Source organism: Triticum aestivum, chromosome 6A, assembly GCF_018294505.1.
Source record: "Triticum aestivum cultivar Chinese Spring chromosome 6A, IWGSC CS RefSeq v2.1, whole genome shotgun sequence".
In the NCBI taxonomy this organism is placed as follows: domain Eukaryota; kingdom Viridiplantae; phylum Streptophyta; class Magnoliopsida; order Poales; family Poaceae; genus Triticum; species Triticum aestivum.
The window spans coordinates 542,497,368-542,519,827 of record NC_057809.1 but is presented as its reverse complement, the minus strand read 5'-3'; the positions used below and the strand labels follow the sequence as shown (position 1 = coordinate 542,519,827).

Genomic DNA, 22,460 nt, shown 5'->3' with positions numbered 1-22,460 from the left:
TGCGGCAATTGCTAACATGATTCGGACGGACTTAAGCATCGCTACAGGTGAGAAGGTCTCATCGTAGTCAATCCCTTGAACTTGCCGAAAACCTTTTGCGACAAGTCGAGCTTTGTAGACAGTAACATTACCATCAGCGTCAGTCTTCTTCTTAAAGATCCATTTATTCTCAATTGCTTGCCGATCATCGGGCAAGTCAACCAAAGTCCATACTTTGTTCTCATACATGGATCCCATCTTAGATTTCATGGCTTCAAGCCACTTTGCGAAATCTGGGCTCACCATCGCTTCTTCATAGTTCGTAGGTTCATCATGATCTAGTAGCATGACTTCCAGAACAGGATTACCGTACCACTCTGGCGCGGATCTTACTCTGGTTGATTTACGAAGTTCAGTAGTATCTTGATCTGAAGTTTCATGATCATTATCATTGGCTTCCTCACTAACTGGTATAGGTGTCACTGAAACAGTTTTCTGTGATGAACTACTTTCCAGTAAGGGAGCAGGTACAGTTACCTCGTCAAGTTCCACTTTCCTCCCACTCACTTCTTTCTAGAGAAACTCCTTCTCTAGAAATGATCCATTCTTAGCAACGAATGTTTTGCCTTCGGATCTGTGATAGAAGGTGTACCCAACAGTTTCCTTTGGGTATCCTATGAAGACACATTTCTCCGATTTGGGTTCGAGCTTATCAGGTTGAAGTTTTTTCACATAAGCATCGCAGCCCCAAACTTTAAGAAACGACAACTTTGGTTTCTTGCCAAACCACAGTTCATAAGGCGTCGTCTCAACGGATTTTGATGGTGCCCTATTTAACGTGAATGCGACCGTCTCTAAAGCATAACCCCAAAATGATAGCGGTAAATCTGTAAGAGACATCATAGATCGCACCATATCTAGTAAAGTACGATTACGACGTTCGGACACACCATTACGCTGTGGTGTTCCGGGTGGCGTGAGTTGCGAAACTATTCCACAGTTTTTCAAATGTACACCAAACTCGTAACTCAAATATTCTCCTCCACGATCAGATCGTAGAAACTTTATTTTCTTGTTACGATGATTTTCAACTTCACTCTGAAATTCTTTGAACTTTTCAAATGTTTCAGACTTATGTTTCATTAAGTAGATATACCCATATCTGCTTAAATCATCTGTGAAGGTGAGAAAATAACGATATCCGCCACGAGCCTCAATATTCATCGGGCCACATACATCGGTATGTATGATTTCCAACAAATCTGTTGCTCTCTCCATAGTACCGGAGAACGGTGTTTTAGTCATCTTGCCCATGAGGCACGGTTTGCAAGTACCAAGTGATTCATAATCAAGTGGTTCCAAAAGTCCATCAGTATGGAGTTTCTTCATGCGCTTTATACCGATATGACCTAAACGACAGTGCCACAAATAAGTTGCACTTTCATTATCAACTCTGCATCTTTTGGCTTCAACATTATGAATATGTGTATTACTACTATCGAGATTCAATAAGAATAGACCACTCTTCAAGGGTGCATGACCATAAAAGATATTACTCATATAAATAGAACAACCATTATTCTCTGATTTAAATGAATAACCGCCTTGCATTAAACAAGATCCAGATATAATGTTCATGCTCAACGCTGGCACCAAATAACAATTATTTAGGTCTAATATTAATCCCGAAGGTAGATGTAGAGGTAGCGTGCCGACCGCGATCACATCAACTTTGGAACCATTTCCCACGCGCATCGTCACCTCGTCCTTTGCCAGTGCCCGCTTATTCCGTAGTCCCTGTTTCGAGTTGCAAATATTAGCAACAGAACCAGTATCAAATACCCAGGTGCTACTGCGAGCTCTAGTAAGGTACACATCAATAACATGTATATCATATATACCTTTGTTCACCTTGCCATCCTTCTTATCCGCCAAATACTTGGGGCAGTTCCGCTTCCAGTGACCAGTCTGCTTGCAGTAGAAGCACTCAGTTTCAGGCTTAGGTCCAGACTTGGGTTTCTTCTCTTGAGCAGCAACTTGCTTGCCGTTCTTCTTGAAGTTCCCCTTTTTCTTCCCTTTGCCCTTTTTCTTGAAACTAGTGGTCTTGTTAACCATCAACACTTGATGCTCCTTCTTGATTTCTACCTCTGCAGCTTTCAGCATTGCGAAGAGCTCGGGAATAGTCTTGTTCATCCCTTGCATATTATAGTTCATCACGAAGCTCTTGTAGCTTGGTGGCAGTGATTGGAGAATTCTGTCAATAACGCAATCATCTGGAAGATTAACTCCCAATTGAATCAAGTGATTATTATACCCAGACATTTTGAGTATATGCTCACTGACAGAACTGTTCTCCTCCATCTTGCAGCTATAGAACTTATTGGAGACTTCATATCTCTCAATTCGGGCATTTGCTTGAAATATTAACTTCAACTCCTGGAACATCTCATATGCTCCATGACGTTCAAAACGTCGTTGAAGTCTCGATTCTAAGCCGTAAAGCATGGCACACTGAACTATCAAGTAGTCATAAGCTTTGCTCTGCCAGACGTTCATAACATCTGGTGTTGCTCCAGCAGTAGGCCTGGCACCTAGCGGTGCTTCCAGGACGTAATTTTTCTGTGCAGCAATGAGGATAATCCTCAAGTTACGGACCCAGTCCGTGTAATTGCTACCATCATCTTTCAACTTTGCTTTCTCAAGGAACGCATTAAAATTTAACGGAACAACAGCACGAGCCATCTATCTACAATCAACATAAACAAGCAAGATACTATCAGGTACTAAGTTCATGATAAATTTAAGTTCAATTAATCATATTATTTAAGAACTCCCACTTAGATAGACATCCCTCTAATCCTCTAAGTGATTACGTGATCCAAATCAACTAAACCATGACCGATCATCACGTGAGATGGAGTAGTTTTCAATGGTGAACATCGTTATGTTGATCATATCTACTATATGATTCACGCTCGACCTTTCGGTCTCCGTGTTCCGAGGCCATATCTGCATATGCTAGGCTCGTCAAGTTTAACCTGAGTATTCTACGTGTGCAAAACTGGCTTGCACCCGTTGTAGATGGACGTAGAGCTTATCACACCCGATCATCACGTGGTGTCTGGGCACGACGAACTTTGGCAACGGTGCATACTCAGGGAGAACACTTCTTGATAATTTAGTGAGAGATCATCTTATAATGCTACCGTCAATCAAAGAAAGATAAGATGCATAAAAAGATAAACATCACATGCAATCAATATAAGTGATATGATATGGTCATCATCATCTTGTGCTTGTGATCTCCATCTCCGAAGCACCGTCATGATCACCATCGTCACCGGCGTGACACCTTGATCTACATCGTAGCATCGTTGTCGTCTCGCCAATCTTATGCTTCCACGACTATCACTACCGTTTAGTAATAAAGTAAAGCATTACATCGCGATTGCATTGCATACAATAAAGCGACAACCATATGGCTCCTGCCAGTTGCCGATAACTCGGTTACAAAACATGATCATCTCATACAATAAAATTCAGCATCATGCCTTGACCATATCACATCACAACATGCCCTGCAAAAACAAGTTAGACGTCCTCTACTTTGTTGTTGCATGTTTTACGTGGCTGCTACGGGCTTAAGTAAGAACCAATCTCACCTACGCATCAAAACCACAATGATAGTTTGTCAAATAGACTCCGTTTTAACCTTCTCAAGGACCGGGCGTAGCCATACTCGGTTCAACTAAAGTTGGAGAGACAGTCGCCCGCAAGCCATCTATGTGCAAAGCACGTCGAGGGAACCGGTCTCGCGTAAGCGTACGCGTAAGGTTGGTCCGGGTCGTCTCGTCCAACAATACCGCCGAACCAAAGTATGACATGCTGGTAGGCAGTATGACTTGTATCATCCACAACTCACTTGTGTTCTACTCGTGCATATAACATCAACATAAATAACCTAGGCTCGGATGCCACTGTTGGGTTTCGTAGTAATTTCAAAAAATTTCCTACGCACACGCAAGATCATGTGATGCATAGCAACGAGGGGAGAGTGTTGTCTACGTACCCAACGCAGACCGACTGCGGAAGCGATGACACGACGTAGAGGAAGTAGTCGTACGTCTTCACGATCCAACCGATCAAGCACCGAAACTACGGCACGTCCGAATTCGAGCACACGTTCAGCTCGATGACGATCCCCGGACTCCGATCCAGCAAAGTGTCGGGGAAGAGTTCCGTCAGCACGACGGCGTGGTGACGATCTTGATGAACTACAGCAGCAGGGCTTCGCCTAAACTCCGCTACAGTATTATCGAGGTATATGGTGGCAGGGGGCACCGCACACGGCTAAGGAATAGATCACGTGGATCAACTTGTTGTGTCTTTGGTGCTAGCCCTGCCCCTCTATTTATATGTTGAGCCCCGGGGTCGAAACTTGGAGCAAAAGCCTCCTCAAAGTCGGTTTTGCCCGAAAGGCAAGAGTCCCACTCGGACTCCAGGACCAAACGCCACAATCCTTGGCGTCTGGCCCAGACGCCATGGGCCTCGGCGTCTGGCCCAGGGCCAAACGCCAGGGTCTCCGGCGTTTGGCCCCATGGCCTCCGCAAAACTCCTTTTTGCACCGATCTAAAGCCTCATGGGCTTGACCCCTTGGCCTAACCATATCATCCAATATATGAATCTTTACGTCTCGACCATTTCGAGACTCCTCGTCATGTCCCCGATCTCATCCGGGACTCCGAACTCCTTCGGTTCATCAAAACATGTAAACTCATAATATAACTATCATCGTAACCTTAAGCGTGCGGACCCTACGGGTTCGAGAACAATGTAGACATGACCGAGACACGTCTCCGGTCAATAACCAATAGCGGGACCTGGATGCCCATATTGGCTCCTACATATTCTACGAAGATCTTTATCGGTCAGACCGCATAACAACATACGCTGTTCCCTTTGTCATCGGTATGTTACTTGCCCGAGATTCGATCGTCGGTATCCAATACCTAGTTCAATCTCGTTACTGGCAAGTCTCTTTACTCGTTCCGTAATACATCATCTCACAACTAACATATTAGCTGCAGTGCTTGCAAGGCTTATGTGATGTGCATTACCGAGAGGGCCCAGAGATACCTCTCCGACAATCGGAGTGACAAATCCTAATCTCGAAATACGCCAACCCAACATCTACTTTTGGAGACACCTGTAATGCTCCTTTATAATCACCCAATTACGTTGTGACGTTTGGTAGCACCCAAAGTGTTCCTCCGGCAAACGGGAGTTGCATAATCTCATAGTCATAGGAACATGTATAAGTCATGAAGAAAGCAATAGCAACATACTAAACGATCAGGTGCTAAGCTAATGGAATGGGTCATGTCAATCAGATCATTCAACTAATGATGTGATCTCGTTACTCAAATAACAACTCATTGTTCATGGTCAGGAAACATAACCATCTTTGATTAACGAGCTAGTCAAGTAGAGGCATACTAGTGACACTTTGTTTGTCTATGTATTCACACATGTATTATGTTTCCGGTTAATACAATTCTAGCATGAATAATAAACATTTATCATGATTATAAGGAAATAAATAATAACTTTATTATTGCCTCTAGGGCATATTTCCTTCAGCTGCGCCCCCCCTCCCCTCTGGTCCGAATTGGACTAGGGAAAGGGGGGCCGGCCACCTTTCCTTCTCCTCCACTTCCTTCTCCCTTCCTCTCCTCTTGGTGGACTCCTACTAGGACTTGGAGTCCTAGTAGGACTCCACATCCTGGCCGCACCAAGCCTTGGCCGGCCTCCTCCTCCTCCATCCTTTATATACTGAGGCAAGGGGCACCCCATAGACACACAAGTTGATCTTCGTGATCGTTCCTTAGCCGTGTGCGGTGCCCCCCTCCACCATATTCCACCTCGGTCATATTGTAGCGGTGCTTAGGCGAAGCCCTGCAACAGTAGTACATCAAGATCGTCACCACGCCATTGTGCTGGCGGAACTCTTCCCCGACACTTTGCTGGATCGGAGTCCGGGGATCGTCATCGAGCTGAACGTGTGCTAGAACTCGGAGGTGCCGTAGTTTCGGTGCTTGATCGGTCTGGCCGTGGAGACGTACGACTACATCAACCAAGTTAACGCTTCCGTTGTCGATCTACAAGGGTACGTAGATCACACTCTCCCCCTCTCGTTGCTATGCATCACCATGATCTTGCGTGTGCGTAGGAATTTTTTTGAAATTACTACGTTTCCCAACAACTGTAACCATAAAGCTTTCTACCAGCCAAATATGCATATAGTATAGCCTTATTCTTTCATTGCTCTATATGTGTTACATTACCAGCATATTCCATGTGCTGACCCATTTTCGGGCTGCAACGTTCATGTTGCAGACTTTTCAGATGACGAGTAAGGTGCTTTTAGGTCATGGTTCTATACTCAGTGATGCCGTTGGAGTTGATGGACTCACTTATCTTCCAAGCCTTCCGCTGTTATCGTTATTAGATGGCCCTAAGTCATATTTATTGTAATAAGTTCTCTTTTGAGACACTCGATGTAATAATTGTGTGATTGCTACTCTGTTATAAATCCTTCAAGTATTGTGCGGTGTCAGCATTACTGATCTAGAAATAACACCGGAGCACAAAGCTTGGACCGTTTGAGGTCTGGTCGCTACATATATGGACCGCATATCCAATAACTTAGGTACAAACACCACGATAACTTTGACAAAGGGAAAAATAATGTTGAAGAAAGTACCCCTGATAACTTATGTGAAAATAATACGGTAAATACGAACCGCAAACCCGAGGTACAAACAAAGTGTAACTTTAGCGGGAGAAAATAATTGGTTGAAAAATATAATCCCGATAACTTCTGTGTAAATAGGATGGTAACATGCACATCGCAGATCCGATAACCTAGGTACAAACACCGCGATAACTTTGGCAAGGGAAAGAAGTTCTTGAAAAACTTACCCCTAGTAACTTCTGTGAAAATAACATGGCAATACACACCACATACTCGATAACTTATATAGAAACATTGCGGTAAATTTGACCAAGGAGAAAAGAGTTATTGAAAAATATACCTGGATAATTTATGTGAAAAAAGATGTTAATAACGAACCATAGACCCGATAACTTATGTACAAACATCGCGGTAACTTTTGCGGGTTGAAAAAAAAGTTATTAAAAAATATACCCTCCGGTAGCTTATGTGAAAAATAGCACAACAATCTACAAACCGCAGATCTGATAACTTTCGTATAAACACTACGATAACTTTGACCAAAGCAAAAAAGTTGTTGAAAAACATACCCTCGGTGACTTTTGTGAAAATACATGGTAATATAAGAACCACATACTCAATAACTTACGTACAAACATCGCGGTATGACCAAGGGAAGAAAAGTTGTTGAAAAATATACCCCCGATAACTTATGTGAAAATAGCATGGTGATATATGAACCGCACACCCGATAACTTACGTACAAACGCCGCGGTAATTATTATCGAGGGAATTTTTTGTTGAAAAACATATCCCAGGCAACTTTTTACGAAAATAGCACGGTAATATACTAAATGCATACCCGATAGCTTATGTACAAACACCACGGTAATTTTGACCAACAGCGGAAAAAATTGTTGAAAAACATACCCCCAAGAACTTATATGAAAAATATCACGGTAAGAGCGCATACCCGATAGCTTACATATAAACACCGCAGTAACTTTGACCAAGAAGAGAAAAAAGATGTTGAAAAACATACCTTGGTAATTTATCTGAAAATGGCACGGTAAGTTGCATACCACATGCGTGGTAACTTATGTAGCAGAGGCGCGGTAACTTCTGACACGGAAAAAGTCGTCGGAACATACCAACATGGGATCTAGTTTCGAAGATCTCGTCGTGAAGAATCTTTTTTGTGAAAACGGTTTTTGTATTAGACCGCTGGTTTGAGCTACAAAACATTTTAAATTTTCAGAATAAGTGACTTCAACTTTTTTGTCCTCTAATGCATGCATGTAATTAGAGGAAGAATGCACGTGAAATGAGTGTGATTCATCCTAATGCAATCATGCATGTAATTAAAAGGAAGGAAGAAGTTGTGTGATAGTTTTAGCTATATGGCACACGTGTGTCAAATATTACGGTTCTAAAGGCATGTACAATGGTTGATAAGATAGTCTTATCTTAAGTTTTGCATGTAATTTAGAGATGACAAAGAAAAATGTTTACAATGGGTCATCTCTTAGTCTTATCTTCAATAACTAGCAATTCCTAAAAATACGGTGAAACATATTTTGTTAAGAGATCATCTCTTGCCTTATCTTAAATAAGAGAAGACAAGACTTTTCTTATGAGTTCTCTCTCCTCCACCTCATCATTTATTCTACATGGCACTCCTAAGATAGCATCATTGTACATGCCCTAATAATAATCCAGAAAGTAACACACAAAAAAGGAAAAAGAAAGAATATGCTCGGAGCCTTTCCAAAACTGGATGGAAGGTTTCCGAAATAGACTTCCGCTTTGGGGCGAGATATTGTTTCATCTCGCAGTGGGCGATTTCTAGCATTTGCGGTATCACGTCCCAACCTCTTTTCTCTCGTGGGCTCGTCCCACACGGGCCGGACCCAGCTCCAGCGCGTGCTTTATAGCAGAAAAGAAAACTATGTCTCAAAAAAAAGCAGAAAGAAAACTAGTATTTCTGAAACCCCTAAAAAAAACTATTTCTGAAAAAAAAGCAGAAAAAAAGTTCCCCGCGGACGCTCAACGAGATCTGGGTCCACGCGTGCCGCCCGCTGCTCACCGGAAGCACGGCCGTCAGGTCCACGAAGCAAAAGAAACACACAAGGCAACAAGAAAGCGTGGGGCGGCGGAAGGAAAGGGTGAAGAAACCAGAGGAACCCAAGAAAAGGTAGGTGGCCTCCTTCCAAACCAACCCAACCCAACCCCGGGCGGCGGAAATAAATCAGCAATCCCCTGCGATTTACTGCCGCCTCAGATTCGCAGCTTTCGGGGAGCGGATTGCTGCGCAAATGGGGTCCGGATCTTTCCTCAAGGTGCTCGTCAGCAACCTCGACGTCCTCGCCGGGTCGGTACCGCCTCTCTCCCTGATCTGCTCCCTGTTCCTCTCGTTGGACGGATTAGCTTCGTGTTCTTGGTAGCAATGGCGTGCCGGGCGGCGCTGTTTCGCTCGGGTCGGGGTGGTCGTTTTGTGCGCTGGTTTGTGGGCTACGGGCTGTAGTGTCGCTCACAGTCTCGCCTCAAATCTTCAAATGTTCAGTGGTTTGCGGTAGGAACTTCGATTGTTAGTGTATGTGGTGGGGAAATTTTGCATGTGTGGTTGGATTCAGGCAGATAAATTCATGGCAGGGTTCAGGATTTTTGGTTCGTCAGACATTACGACGTACTACCAATAGAATTCAGAGGACTGATTTCTCAGGGCTGCTAAGGAAGCTCTGAAAGGACCTACAGAACATTGATGTAATGAAGTACTTCTGGCTTAGGACTTCATCATATGTGACCTGTCTTCCGGCTTAGATTATGTAGATTTTTTTTTTGCGGGTCGATTATGTAGATTCGTTCCTCAGCTTCTTTCGCAAGACATGTCATTGTGTATGGTTCCACGGAAGGATCAACATACAGTTAGTGCTTTCGATAAAAAAAATTCCTAGCATTTTTACCAGTAGGGCTTGCTATTTAGAGTTTATGGTTTTACATCTTTTGCATAACGTACCAGTGCCCTCTGATGATGTTCCGTAAGACTGGGATACCCCCACATTATACGACCATAATAATCAAGATAACACATATTTATATTTGGGACATTCGTGACATGGCTATGTCATATATGCCATCTCAGTATATGGCTAGATTATGATTAGCAAATGCAAGAACATTTTAGCTGCAGTTAGCGTTATTTCCATTAGTTAAGTTGCACTTACTAGTTACTTGGGTGCTGTAAATTGGGGAAGCAGTTAATGCAGTCAACTTGTGGATTTTAGAACAGTTCTCATCCTGTATTAGTACTGATGAGGTATTTTTCTTTTTCTTGCAGGCCCATAGTTTCACTCGCTTATCCTCTGTAAGTAAATGTTTTCTCGTCAAGCAGATACAAACTTATCCTTGTCCTTCCATTTTGCCACAATTGTTTCTTTTTTTTCCTTTTTTATTTAAGACTCTGATTGACACGTTTGCAGGTATGCGTCTGTTCGAGCAATAGAAACAAAATCTCCTATAGATGATCAGCAATGGCTCACTTACTGGGTGCTGTACTCGTTTATCACTCTGTTTGAGCTCACTTTTGCTGCAGTAATTGAATGGTAAAAGGCAGTTCCCTATCTCATTGGACTTTTCTTTTTTGTAAATCCTTCAGTACTTCCTTGTTACTATGATACTGTCTAATATAGTGGGATTAGTAGAGTGTGTGTCTTACTGTAATGATCACCTGGGAACCTTATGACCTGCGATTTCTTTAAATAAATTTCTTTCCCCATACCTTCTCTGCTTTGGTAGTATAATACTATAATTTGTGATTTGCTACTATCCTCATGGCTGGGAATAGATTTATGTTAAGTACATCATGAGATGGATGGATATGCTTACTAGTTACTACAGACTAATGTTTGCGCTTTGCAGGCTCCCTTTCTGGTCTTATGGAAAGCTGTTTTTCAATTGCTGGTTGGTCTTGCCCTACTTCAACGGTGCTGCGCATGTTTATGAGCATTTTGTGCGGCCAATGATTGTGAACCAGCAAGTTGTAAACATCTGGTATCTTCCAAAAAAGGAAGGTTCAGATAAACCTGACGATGTAATTTCAGCTGCACAGAAATACATTGAACAAAATGGATCAAAAGCATTTGAGACTCTCGTTAACAAGGTATGGTCTATCTTATGTAAATTTTACAGTACTCGTTTGCGAATATGGTGGCAAGTGGCCAGCAGTTCTTTGTGCAGTAAGAAGCGTCACCAGTGATACTTCCTCAGCGATTAAAGTTGACTTTTGTAATGCATGATAATGTGATTACTGATTACGGAATTTTAGCATTAAGTGTCGAGGGTTCTATACTGCTGCATATTAGATGTCACATGGTTATCTGATTCACTAGATGTCATGGTTATCCTATGAACCTTCAGATTTGGATCATAGAATGACTATCAAAATGACCTATGTCACATCTAAACAATAGATTGTTTTTGTCAATACTGTAAGCTACTCTTTACAGAAAAGTGACCATTGGTAGGTTAATGTTTTATAGGCTTGTCATGGGTTTAGAATGTGGTCCACTCGACCTAGTAAGTTGGCTTGTTAAGTTCAACGGTTAACACTAAACTTGCGGCAAGTGTTTTATCCCTTTGCTTAGAAGATGTACTCTGTCCATCCTGAGTATAGTGAACAACTGAACATTCAAAATTTGTTATTTGTTCATAAAATACATATTCCATTGTGACATAACTTCTACACTAAGTTTTCCCTTGCATACCCCTCCCTTTGTCTATTTCCAGTAACCATTTATTAGTATGGTCTAGAGAATACAACTTCCAAAGGTCGCAAGTGACCTGATTTAGGGAGGTAATGCAGTTTCTACATGTGTTTTTGTTGGAGTATCATGTCTTCAGGGGCGGATGCAGAATTTTATAGAATATAAACTAAGTGGAAATAAGTGCCCCACCTTAGTCTCCTTTTCTTTTACAATTAACATCCTTGTTCACACCAGAGATGTTCTCAATTTCGCGTTTAGCATCTTTTTTCTTGTTTGATGCGACAGTACAATATGTTCATGCGGATTAATCTTTGGCACTACCTAATTTTCACTCACAGTTTAAGACTACAAACGCGAGGCGCTCAATTTTGGAGGAGGTAGAGGTGGAAAGGAGAGCCAGGGCTGAACGAGAACTGGAAGCGAGGGATGTGAATCCATTCTTCCACCCGAATTACTGATTCTGGAAAGCTCTTCTGTTCAGGCGTCAGGTGACACAATGTATGTTCACCTGATGTGCTGCTAGTTCTTTTTAGCTTATATACTATATTTAGCCCTGCATTTTGTGTGATTTCTCCTTCAGTGCCTTTAATGTAGGAATTGGTCAGACCAGGTCAAGGGGAGAATTCTAGAGGATCGTATTTAGATTTGATATATTACATAGCTGAACAATTATGAAATCTTGTAAATAGGTTCTGGCTTTGGATGGTTATGACTTTCTCATGGATGACTGAAATTTGTGTATGCATCAATAGCATTCTGGCAGTCAGAATATTTCTCCAAGCAACATGTGTTGCAGTACTGGCAAATGAACGAGAAAATGAAGGCAACTGGATTTAAGAAGCTGGCTCATGGGAATATACACTTAGAAGTATTGTATTCTCCGTTTTAGACATGTGAAATGAAGCAACATCTTCCACTGCAACTCTAGCTTCAAACACTACAACAGTAATAGATGGCCAAAATCTTGTTCTGGAGACAAAGCATGCTAAATTACTGAAATCCTCTTTGAAAGAACTATATATAACCTGAAGAACCATACAGCAGCAGATAATGACAGGCTGCACATATGTTACGACACTGGTGAATGATAAAAAGATGAAGCCAAATGGATTTAAGAAGCTGCCTCATGGGAATATACACTTGAATATTTCATTAAACCAAGCATCAAAACTTAGAAGTAAAATGTATTCTCCGTTTTAGACATGTGAAATGAAGCAACATCTTCCACTGCAACTCTAGCCTACAAACACTATAACAGTAATGCATGGTCAAAATCTTGTTCTGGACACAAAGCATGCTAAATTACTGAAATTCTCTCTGAAAGAACTATATATAATCTGACGAATCATACAGCAGCAGATAATGACAGGCTGCAACCAGTTCTTCTATCTGTATGTACCACTAGGCTCCAAAATACGGCCAACCAAATCTGTTCAATATACGATACCAAATCAGGTACTATTCTGGCTTGGTTGCAAGCAGCTTCAACCCTGCGCCTTCTATACAATGCATGCCCCTGTCCATGTAGTTGCTTCTGTCAAAGTTGGTCACCGCGTTTTTGCCGCGTATCTCGATGGCAGCAATATCATAAGCTTCTGCGGCTTCTTCCTCAGTTTCTAGTTCAAACACGAAAACAAAACATCAGGAAATTGAAATGGGATGCTGTCTTTCAGTTAAAAAATGGGTAACTATTGATGAGAGTTCAAGGGGGGCAGAATTAGGGATGTGCATCGTACTGAAAGTTCCAAGGTAAATGTCTCTAGTTCCAGCAATCAGTCCTATGCGTGCCTGCCATCGACCATCTTTCTGCCTCCTGTAGGACATGGTTACATGTGAGTTTTGAGCTGGTTTGAAGAAGAAAAGCTAGCCATTTGAACAAGCTGAACAAAATGAACAGGAGAGGCCACCTTGTAACTCCTCTGTAAATAGACGCCCCTCTTGAGAAGCAGCTACTCCTCCTGCAGGACAAATCGACTTGTTATAAAAGTCATCATCTCACTGGAACACTGATCTGAAGAGTCTGAATTAATATGCCCTTGACATACCTTCTCAAGTATGTCACACATTCCTCTGGAGACATGTCTTGTATGTCCGCCAGTTCCTTCTCATATTCCGAAATCTGGAATAGTATTGACTCATGAGATCCACTTGTCCGTAACTATATCGGTGGAAGCAAAAACGAGAAAGAAAAAACATACCGAAAAGTTCAGCTTTGTATTTAGTCCAAAGAATTTAAGAGCTGCAACATCATATGCCCTGGCAGCTTTTTGCTCAGTATCATAACTTCCTGCGTGGTAGAAAATTTGGAGAGAAATCAATCAGATCCTTAGGCCCTAGGCCACAACAGAACGCCTAGCGCTTAATCATGCTAGGCATGTGCTTAGGCGATGGCAAAACACACAATTAATGCCTATCGCTTTTTTCCTTGAGAATAATGAAAGACATGATGTCAGGACTGAAATAAATAATGCTTACCTAAATAAACTGAAGCACCGCCGTATTGGAACACCATTACAAGAAACCATCAGTAACCAACCAGAATATATATTGAATATAACAGTATATATATTAAAGAAACAGGAAATAACAAAGCTACAAGAAAAGGTTAATAACATGATATACATTAAAACTCATGACAATTAAATGTTATGCCTAATTTTGGAACAATTCAAGAAAAGCTAGTATGTGATAATTGCTAAGAGATAACGTCCAAGACATAGATTTAAGGGGCTGTTTGGATCATAGCCGCACGAAAAAAATTGTGTTGACTGCTAGGGCAGGCGGCCACTTGGTTGGACGCCAAAATTTTGAAGCCATGCCAAAATATTGTCTGGCAGTTCAGTTTTTACGCCCACGAGTGGGCAAAACACTGGCGGCGGATTCCCTCGCCAATATATTGGCGTGCCAGCTATTGGCAGGGCGGGCGCGTGCGGGATCCAAACAGCCTCTAAGAGCCAAAACAGGAGGGACAGGGTAGTATGGTAGTGCCAGAACCAGTTAAGATCACAGGAGTGGATCATATAAAGAGAAAAATAGTGAACTGATTTTAGTTAGTTCACGAAGTTGGTATCAAACCCCCCACCTCATGGTCAAAAGGGAGATACACTGCCAACCTACCTACAATCCTGGACAGGATGTAAGAGGCAAGATAGTTTGTATATCATCTTGTTACAACTATTACTAGTTGACATTTTTAACAATTGCTTCATAACTAAAAAAAGATGCTAAATAAATTTCTTAGACCTGATGGTTCAACCATTAACTCCGCCTATGTTGTCTCAACATAGCCTGTCCCAAGCCCGGGTAAAGGAGGAGGGTTGTGATAGGCTTGGCGAGCCAACATAAAAACTCAGCCATTCTTATGGAGATGAAACCCAAAAGATTTTAGTTGGGGCATAACCCTCTCAGCGACGCGCCACATCAGAACCCGGGTGTGGTGGCAAATGTCACCAAAGAACTAGCTATGGACAGGGGTGCGTGGAAACTTGCTATCCATGTGCCAGAGCCATGAGTTGGTCGCGAGATCTTATGGGTTTCACTTCTAGCCTACCCCAACTTGTTTGGGACTAAAGGCTTTGTTGTTGTTGTTGATGATGATTCAACCATTAAACTGATCTTCGACCAGTAAATCAGTGAACTGGCCATTTGACCGGTTAATTGTTCGGTTTGAGTTTTAAAAGTATCGCCTTATGGAACACAAAACTCCTGAATTATATGTTAGCAAATAAGCACTCCTAAAGCCATAATGCATAATGCAAATTCTTACGGTAAACTTATGGTAAGTCCAGGTTGACAAACAGGACATGATTCTTCCTGTCCTCATGCAAATTCAGGAGCTCACTATGGTGTTTAGTGATTTTGATATTATCTTTGTAAAGCGAGAAGCCAACTTGGTAGCGCATCTGACTGATAATTTTTCTTCGCATTCTACTATGGTTTGTGTCTAGGCATCCCAGGCCCCAGCTTTCTTAGCACCATGTACTCAGCAAGAATGTAACCTTGCTAACTTATCAATATAAGTTCCTGATTCTAAATAAAAAGCACAATGCATAATATACTATCCTCATGTCGGATAGAAGATAGTCAAATTCAATAGGTGCCTCTGCATGGCGCAGTGTGATAGGATCTCACACCCCACTAAATGCATTCCAAATATAATCTTCACTTAAACCAAAACAAGAAAACCTACGCACGGATAGTCTTCACTTAAACCAAAACAAGAAAACCTACGCACGGATACAATTCCTTTGAAAGCTATGTCTCTTTGTATATTTCTATTAAGGGAAACAATTAAGAGTGGAGTTTGAAGTTGCACGAGACCTATGTTGAGTCGGTACTCTTTTGCTAAAGATTGGTTAAATAGAAGATAGCATTAATGCAGCCCAAGAATGTAACACCAGCACTACTAACTACCAAGTGCAGTGAATCAGATGACGCAGAAAGGCATGATGATACAAATTATAAACTTGGACAAATAGAAAATGTTGTGACATGCAGAAACGACACAGTGCTGCCTTGCTAACACAGAAACTACAGGGGAAAAAGATAACGTCACAAAGGAACCGCCAGTAAACTGGCATTTTCTTTTAACGGAAAAAATAAACACGTGAGACACAATCTTCCATTATTTTTCCCTTTGAACTATATATTGCCTACTAGTATTTATGATACTTCCGGAGCTAATCAAACTATACGTCCTACTCTGTCCTAGCATTTGTTTAACTATTAGCCGAATTGTACATCATTAATTTTCTTTGTGCTCCATATAGCAAGGTCTCCATCAATGGGGAAAGTAAAGAGTTATCTACCTATTTATCTCTAGTGTTTCTATGCCTACGCGTGGGCTGTGGCTCTCTCTTGCGTGCATGCTGCCCTAGACCTAGCCACATTCTACAATGGACCGCCGACAACGAGGCTATAAGCATAAACCGCCAACTATCACGAGTGTGTCCTTCAAGAATAGGTCGTGGCACACAGATACAATGTATATAACTGCCCCCTAGAAGCTCCAATAAAAAGAGGCATACCTTGCTTCCCTTTCCTTCTCCGTCCTTCTACTCTGCAAGTACTGTCCCACAAATGAGCTTCATATTTCCCACTCCACCTATGCCTGCACGATTGATTAAGTTTGGTAAGCAGCGCCACCTATGATTTTTTAGTTAATATAGTGAAACACATTGTTCTGTTTCCACTGACCAAATACTAATTATAGGAACAAAAGACCAATCTTACCTGGTCACACCATGGAAACAAGATGAGCGGGAGCCAGGTGCTCGCACCGCAGTAACTGCAGAAGTAGAACCAGAGGCGCCCTTCTCCTCTCTATACCCCGCAACCGTCACAGGATTAATAGAATCAACAATTTCCTCAGACTCATCCTTTTTGACAATGCTGAGAACTTGAACTCCCTTATAATTATCGCCACCATCCGCACACCCCTCATTTTCTGCCACAGTTACCAAAGCATCCTTCTCCCCGGCATGGTTCTCGCTGTTCAAAGGGTCAACCGAGTCGCTCTTCACATCTGCACAGGCCTGAACTTCAGCTTCATCAACTTCTTCATTCTTCAGAACCTTCTTCTGATCAGTGCCACTGGACTCGTCTCCCTTGTGAGTGCTTGCATCGTTGGCCTCTGACTCCACTGCGCCGTGCAAGACACCAATCTCCGTAGTGGCAGGGGCTATTGCAGGCAAGGAATTCAGATTGATAGAAGGGCTCCTCTCGATCTTCCGACCATCCCCCGATTCCCCAGCAGCTTTCTCCTCCGAAAAATCGTTCATTTGCTGACCCTGACTAACTTCCTCCCCGGATTTCATCATCTATGTATTGGAGCAGAGACAAAAACAACTCCCAAAACCCTAATAACCTACCTATCAGCCTTCCTATTCACTAACTACCTGAAAGAGCGGACAAGACAGGGCATCCCAAACAAGAAAAAAGAATCAAACGGTTAGATCCCATCCAGGCAATCATTCCATCGCCCAGCAGAACTTCCTCTGCCGCTGCCAGAATCGGGAAAAACAAGAAAGTACCTTGAGCCGACCGCTCGCCGCGATCGAAAGATCCGGAGGCCTCCGGAGCAAAAGAAGAAATATCCCAGCGCGGATATTAGCAGCGACGGCGAGGCAGCAAAAGCTGGAAAAATCTATCAACGGAAATGGATGCTGAGGCAGGAAATAAATATCGGGCGCGGAGGGGCGGCGGAATTGGGGAAGGATACGACGAGGCCAGCGCGGGCGGCCTAGTGCGGAGTGATGCCGGAAACAACAAACTAATCGCTGGTGGAGGAGGAGGAACAAAAGATTTGGACAAATCGAGAGAGGAAACGCGAAGTGGGGGAAATCGCGGTCGCGGGGGGCGGATTTTATCTCGCGCTTGACAGGGCGCCGCCGCACTGGCGCTCTGAAACCATCGGATGGATATTTGCTGGATCTTTTACTACTACTAGTACCACCCGCAGCGGTTACTGGCAGCACTGCATCAGGAGTAAAATACAGTAGAAAAATAAAATAATGCTCTTTTTATATTATAAATGGGGGATTTGCTGGTGATAGAAAATGGAGGCGATGTGGTGATGTGGGAGTTTCGCTTCGTGGACGACGCCCTCGTGATGCGTGCCAGGCTGGAGGTGCCTGGCAGTCCGTGCCTCGGATGCCCCGTTCTGTGGCGGGTACACGTGGACGGAGAAAAATGTGCTAGCGAGTGTGGAGAGAAGATCTGGGCCGTTCAGGAGGTATGAGGGCTGAGAGTGCGTGCTGGAACGTTCTAGCGGATGTACGGTGGTGCGCCAATCTCGAGGCCGACGGCCTTGACGACTCGGAGCTGCGGAAGATTAGAGGGCCGAGATCCTGCGGCTGCGCGTCTTTGCTTGCTTATTATTATGTGTCAATTCAGCTCATGTGGTTTTATTTATTTGTGATGTGATTCATGTGATTTTTAAAGAAAAACGTTTGGATTCGGCGCGCCGGCCAAGCATTGAGCCGGACATGCGCGAGCCACGCGATTGAGGCAAATCCTACACACACAACGCAACCCTCGATTCTTTTTTGTGGGGCCACAGAAATATCAGTCCATCGTCCGCATCTCGCTTTTATTCATTCCTCATTCATCTTGCTCTTATTCATTCCCCATGCATCTCGCTCTCGCCCTCTCCGCAGCACCGCCCCACCCAAGCACCATCGCCATTGCCGGCGCTCGATATGTTGGCTGCTGCTGCAACTGCGTGCCGGCGAAGCTACTTCCCCACGGGCTGGAGTACGAGCCTTTGAGGTGTTGTGCAAGGGGAGCTGCAAAACACATCTGATGGACCTGCAAGCTATAGAGGCAAGCGCTGGTAATGGCGAGCAAACACCGCTGCTAGCCGCCGACGCCTAGCTTTACCAGCGATGGCGGTCTGCAACTAGCCGAGTGCTACAACTACGGCAACAAGATGCTGGGGCCAGCACCCAAATTCACTATAACCAATGTTTTTTGGTTTGTCCCAACTTTACTGTTTTTGCTACCACCGTTATTAGATTTGTTGGAATCAACACAAAAATTTGCTATCATCGGTGTTTTTTGATTTTTGATTTACTGAAACCGACCCCTAATTTTTGCAATTTGCTATCACCGGCGTTTTGCTTTGCTGGAACCAGATCAATTTTTTGCAACATCAATGGCGTTTTGTTTTGCTGGAATCGCTTCAATTTTTGCTACTATCGGTGTTCCGGTTTGTTGGAACATTGCCCTTTTTTCTATTTTTGCTTCCATTGTTTTTAAATTTTGGTTGAATGAGCCTCAAAATTTGTTACCACCATATTCAGATTTTGCTGGAACCGGCAATATTTTTGCTTCAACCGAGTACTGGAGTTTTTTGTTGCTTTTTTTCTGGATGTGGCCTTTTCGTTTGCTACAATCAGCTATGTGAGATGCTGGAACCTCTTGTTTTGGCGAAGCTGCAATGCCGCGTGAAAAATTATGAAGGAGCTGCCAGCACGCTTTGGTTTTGCAACCATGGGTGGCGAAGCCGCAATGTAACACCCCAAAAATTTGACCTTAATTTATTAATTAAAATTTTGCCAGGAAATTAAATTTTTATTTTCTGGCTTTATCTTTTAATTTCAGATCACCCTGTCTCTCTGAATTTTTTGAGTTTTTCCTTCTAGGTGGAAACCTTTCAAAAATATTGTTGGACTTGTATATCTCCCCAAGACCATTTCTTTTTATCAGTGAAATTATTTCTACAATTATTTTTCCTGAGCTTTATTTCTTTTAAAAAATGATTTTTCATAAGTTTTAGAGTCCCATTTGCACTACAACCCTTTTAAATACTTCTTTAAAAATTCCATCAAAATTTGGGGATGACATGTGATATTCCTACATCACTTTTATGCAAAAATCTCTTTTAGTCATTTGGAGATTTTGAGCCCTACCTCGAGTTTTCAAATCTGGTCCAGTTTGTAATTTGCACTACAATCTATTTAAATATTTCTTTAAAAATTCCACCAAAAATGGGGGATGTTAGTAGTAGTGTATAATTCAACTATATGCAAAAAAATATTGGTGTTCTTTTGAAAAAATTGAGCAAATCATCCTCTTTTGCTCTCTGGTCCAGTTTGGTATTTTCTACTGCAACCATATTTTATCTTGCCCTATTACCCATGATTTTTCTCCTGCTTATAAACCACCCTACCGAACCCTTAAGTCCAGGAGATTGGGCCCTTTGGAATACTTTTGGTGCATACAATAGTAGCCTTCATTTTCTGTCCAGATTTGATTTTCTCAAAAACTTGCACTAACAAGTTTCTGGTCTTACCAAACTAACCTTGCCACCATCACCTACTTCTAAAGAGACTTTGATCTGGAGATTTTGGCCACCAGAAGGGATGCCCAGATGCCCATGGCATTCTGTCGAGCACCTTGTGTGCATGGCCAGATTTGACATAGTTTTTAGTTTGCATTATGAACTTGATCCCCTGACCCAACAACCATGTCCACTAAGCTCCTAGCTACCTCTAACCTGGCCCTGTTAATTCCCAGCCTCTCCCAGGTCCCCTAGCATGCTTTAGCATTTTGCCGAACACATGGCGTGCGTGCTCTGGGCGCGGCCAGAGCGCGTGTTTTGCACGTGTGTGCGCCCGAGACGCCGTGTCTCGCTGCCGCCCTCCCCGCGCCCGTTCTGATCCTTTACCACTCGCCGCCAACGCGCCCGACCCCTCTCTCGTCGCAGAGTCGCCCTGGCACCCCCACAGCGCCACCACCGCAAGCCGCCACTGCCGCTCCGCCAGCCTCTGCCATGGACGGCGCCGCCCGAGCCACTCCAGCGTGTCAGCTGCCCCAGGAGCAGGACGATCTCATCCTCGAGCCCGTCCGCTAGCGCCCGTCGCCGCCACGTCGCCCTACCAGCAACAGAACGGCGGTTCGCCGGTCTTATCCTCGCCCGCCGACGGAACCAACCTCCCCTCCTTATAAATAGGAGACCCCGTGCTCAACCGGACCCTCAGGCGACCTTGGGCCATCCCTCTAGAGCCCCCACAGCCAGCAATCGACGGAGGGAGGCCGTCTTCCCCGTCTCCGCTCAGTTCGGCCGCCGCCACACTCCGGTCCCGTTCGTCGCGAGCAGGGCCTCCCCAGTCCATCCAGTGCCACCGTCCGACTCCCCTAGACCGTGCGGAGCCGCCCAACCGCTTAAGCTCAACCGGGAGCTGCCTAGGCCGAAACCCCTTTAGCTCTCGAAGCCGCCGGCGACTCCCTTCGTCCCCACCAGCCTTTCGACCACTGGGGAGGACCGCCCTGTACCAGTGGATCCACCCCCGCACTCAGAATCCCGCGGGGAGCCGTCGTTCGTCGGTGGCAATCGTTGGAGCCCCGCCTCCACTCGGCCAGATGAGGAAGGAGGCACGGGCGACTGGTCAAACCTGACCAGTGGGCCCAAGAGACCCACTATCAGCGACACAATGACGACCCGCGCTGGTTTAAGTGGAAACGTAAACCCAGAAGTACGTCTTCCCGCCTCGAAAACGTATTCTTATTCGAACCGTTTTTATTTTTCTGTTTTATTTAAAAACAGAGTTTTGAGTAAACTTTGACTGGCTATAACTTTTAAAATACAAGTCCATTTGACTGGATTCTTTTTCTATTGTTTCTTAAATTTTGTCTAGTTTATTTTCATATTTATTTGAAAATTTTCTGAACAACTTTTTTTTTATTGTTTTGAAACTATGTGTTAATTTGAAATTTTCTTAAATAGGATTTTGGAGAGGGAAACAACTTTCGAAAAGTGCACCCCACCTACATACTCTTGAAGGCAAGCATTCTGAACCCTGGCATAATATTGTTGTGTGTTGTTTGATACGGTTACAACACCACCTTGACACGAAGTATTTGTTATTTTATGTGAGGATATGATCATACTCATGAGTGCATAATGAAGATTCCCTGCTGTTGGAATTTGATATGCTTCTGATAGTAATCACCCTCGTATGCCTTTCATGCCTACCGGAAGGAATCCGGGAAAGTCTCTGTCTTGGGTAGACACGAACTTGTCTCAAATAATTCGTTCAGACGATTATGTCCGGTAATGCATGGTGAGGTATGATGAATGGTGATTCTGTTTGTTGGTATGAAATATATTTGTTATACTAATCCTGCAGGGAATGCCTTAACCTCCTGAGTCGATCGTAGATCGAGTCTTGTTCCAGTAACCCCCATACTTGTTTCGTACTACCACTTGTCCCTGCCATAGGTAGGGTACGGTTCAGTAAGTTGTCAACCCCTTCCTAGCACACACCGTACAGAGAGGCCATGGTGGAAGATACCGGCTGCATCCGGTAGACATGCCACCTGGTTCGGGGGCATGGGTGTTTCCGGTTGGAGCCGAGGGGGTACCTCCCCTAGTTTGCGCGCATTATAAATTTTTTGATCCCATGCTAGTCGAGGTTGTAGCCTCCCCACTTAGAGTTTCGCTTAACGGGTGTCGTGGGTGATTCCAGACACCGGTAAGTTAG

The 22,460-nt window shown here is 43.6% G+C and overlaps 2 protein-coding genes across 3 annotated transcripts; one reads left to right on the top strand and one right to left on the bottom strand.

Annotated features, from left to right (window-relative positions):
• Positions 1–8,788: 8,788 nt before the first annotated feature.
• On the top strand, positions 8,789–12,255 carry LOC123128374 (HVA22-like protein a). Of its 2 annotated transcripts, none has more exons than XM_044548358.1 (6): positions 8,789–9,083; positions 10,050–10,076; positions 10,192–10,314; positions 10,631–10,871; positions 11,814–11,973; positions 12,056–12,255. In XM_044548358.1, exons 1-5 carry the CDS (start codon positions 9,028–9,030, stop codon positions 11,931–11,933), a joined length of 567 nt encoding a protein of 188 aa, XP_044404293.1. In that variant the 5' UTR covers positions 8,789–9,027; the 3' UTR covers positions 11,934–11,973; positions 12,056–12,255. The 2 variants fall into 2 exon arrangements, with proteins under 2 accessions (XP_044404293.1, XP_044404292.1); XM_044548357.1 differs by having other exon boundaries at positions 8,792–8,906; positions 8,994–9,083; positions 11,814–12,224.
• A 347-nt stretch (positions 12,256–12,602) lies between these two features.
• LOC123128373 (AP2-like ethylene-responsive transcription factor BBM1) lies at positions 12,603–17,709 on the bottom strand (the record flags this gene model as incomplete). Its single annotated transcript, XM_044548356.1, is given in 9 exon segments — positions 12,603–13,091; positions 13,212–13,288; positions 13,383–13,433; positions 13,521–13,594; positions 13,674–13,762; positions 13,951–13,959; positions 16,503–16,585; positions 16,708–17,372; positions 17,508–17,709. Coding segments are annotated over 8 exon segments (1,128 nt in total). The 3' UTR covers positions 12,603–12,933.
• Positions 17,710–22,460: the final 4,751 nt, after the last annotated feature.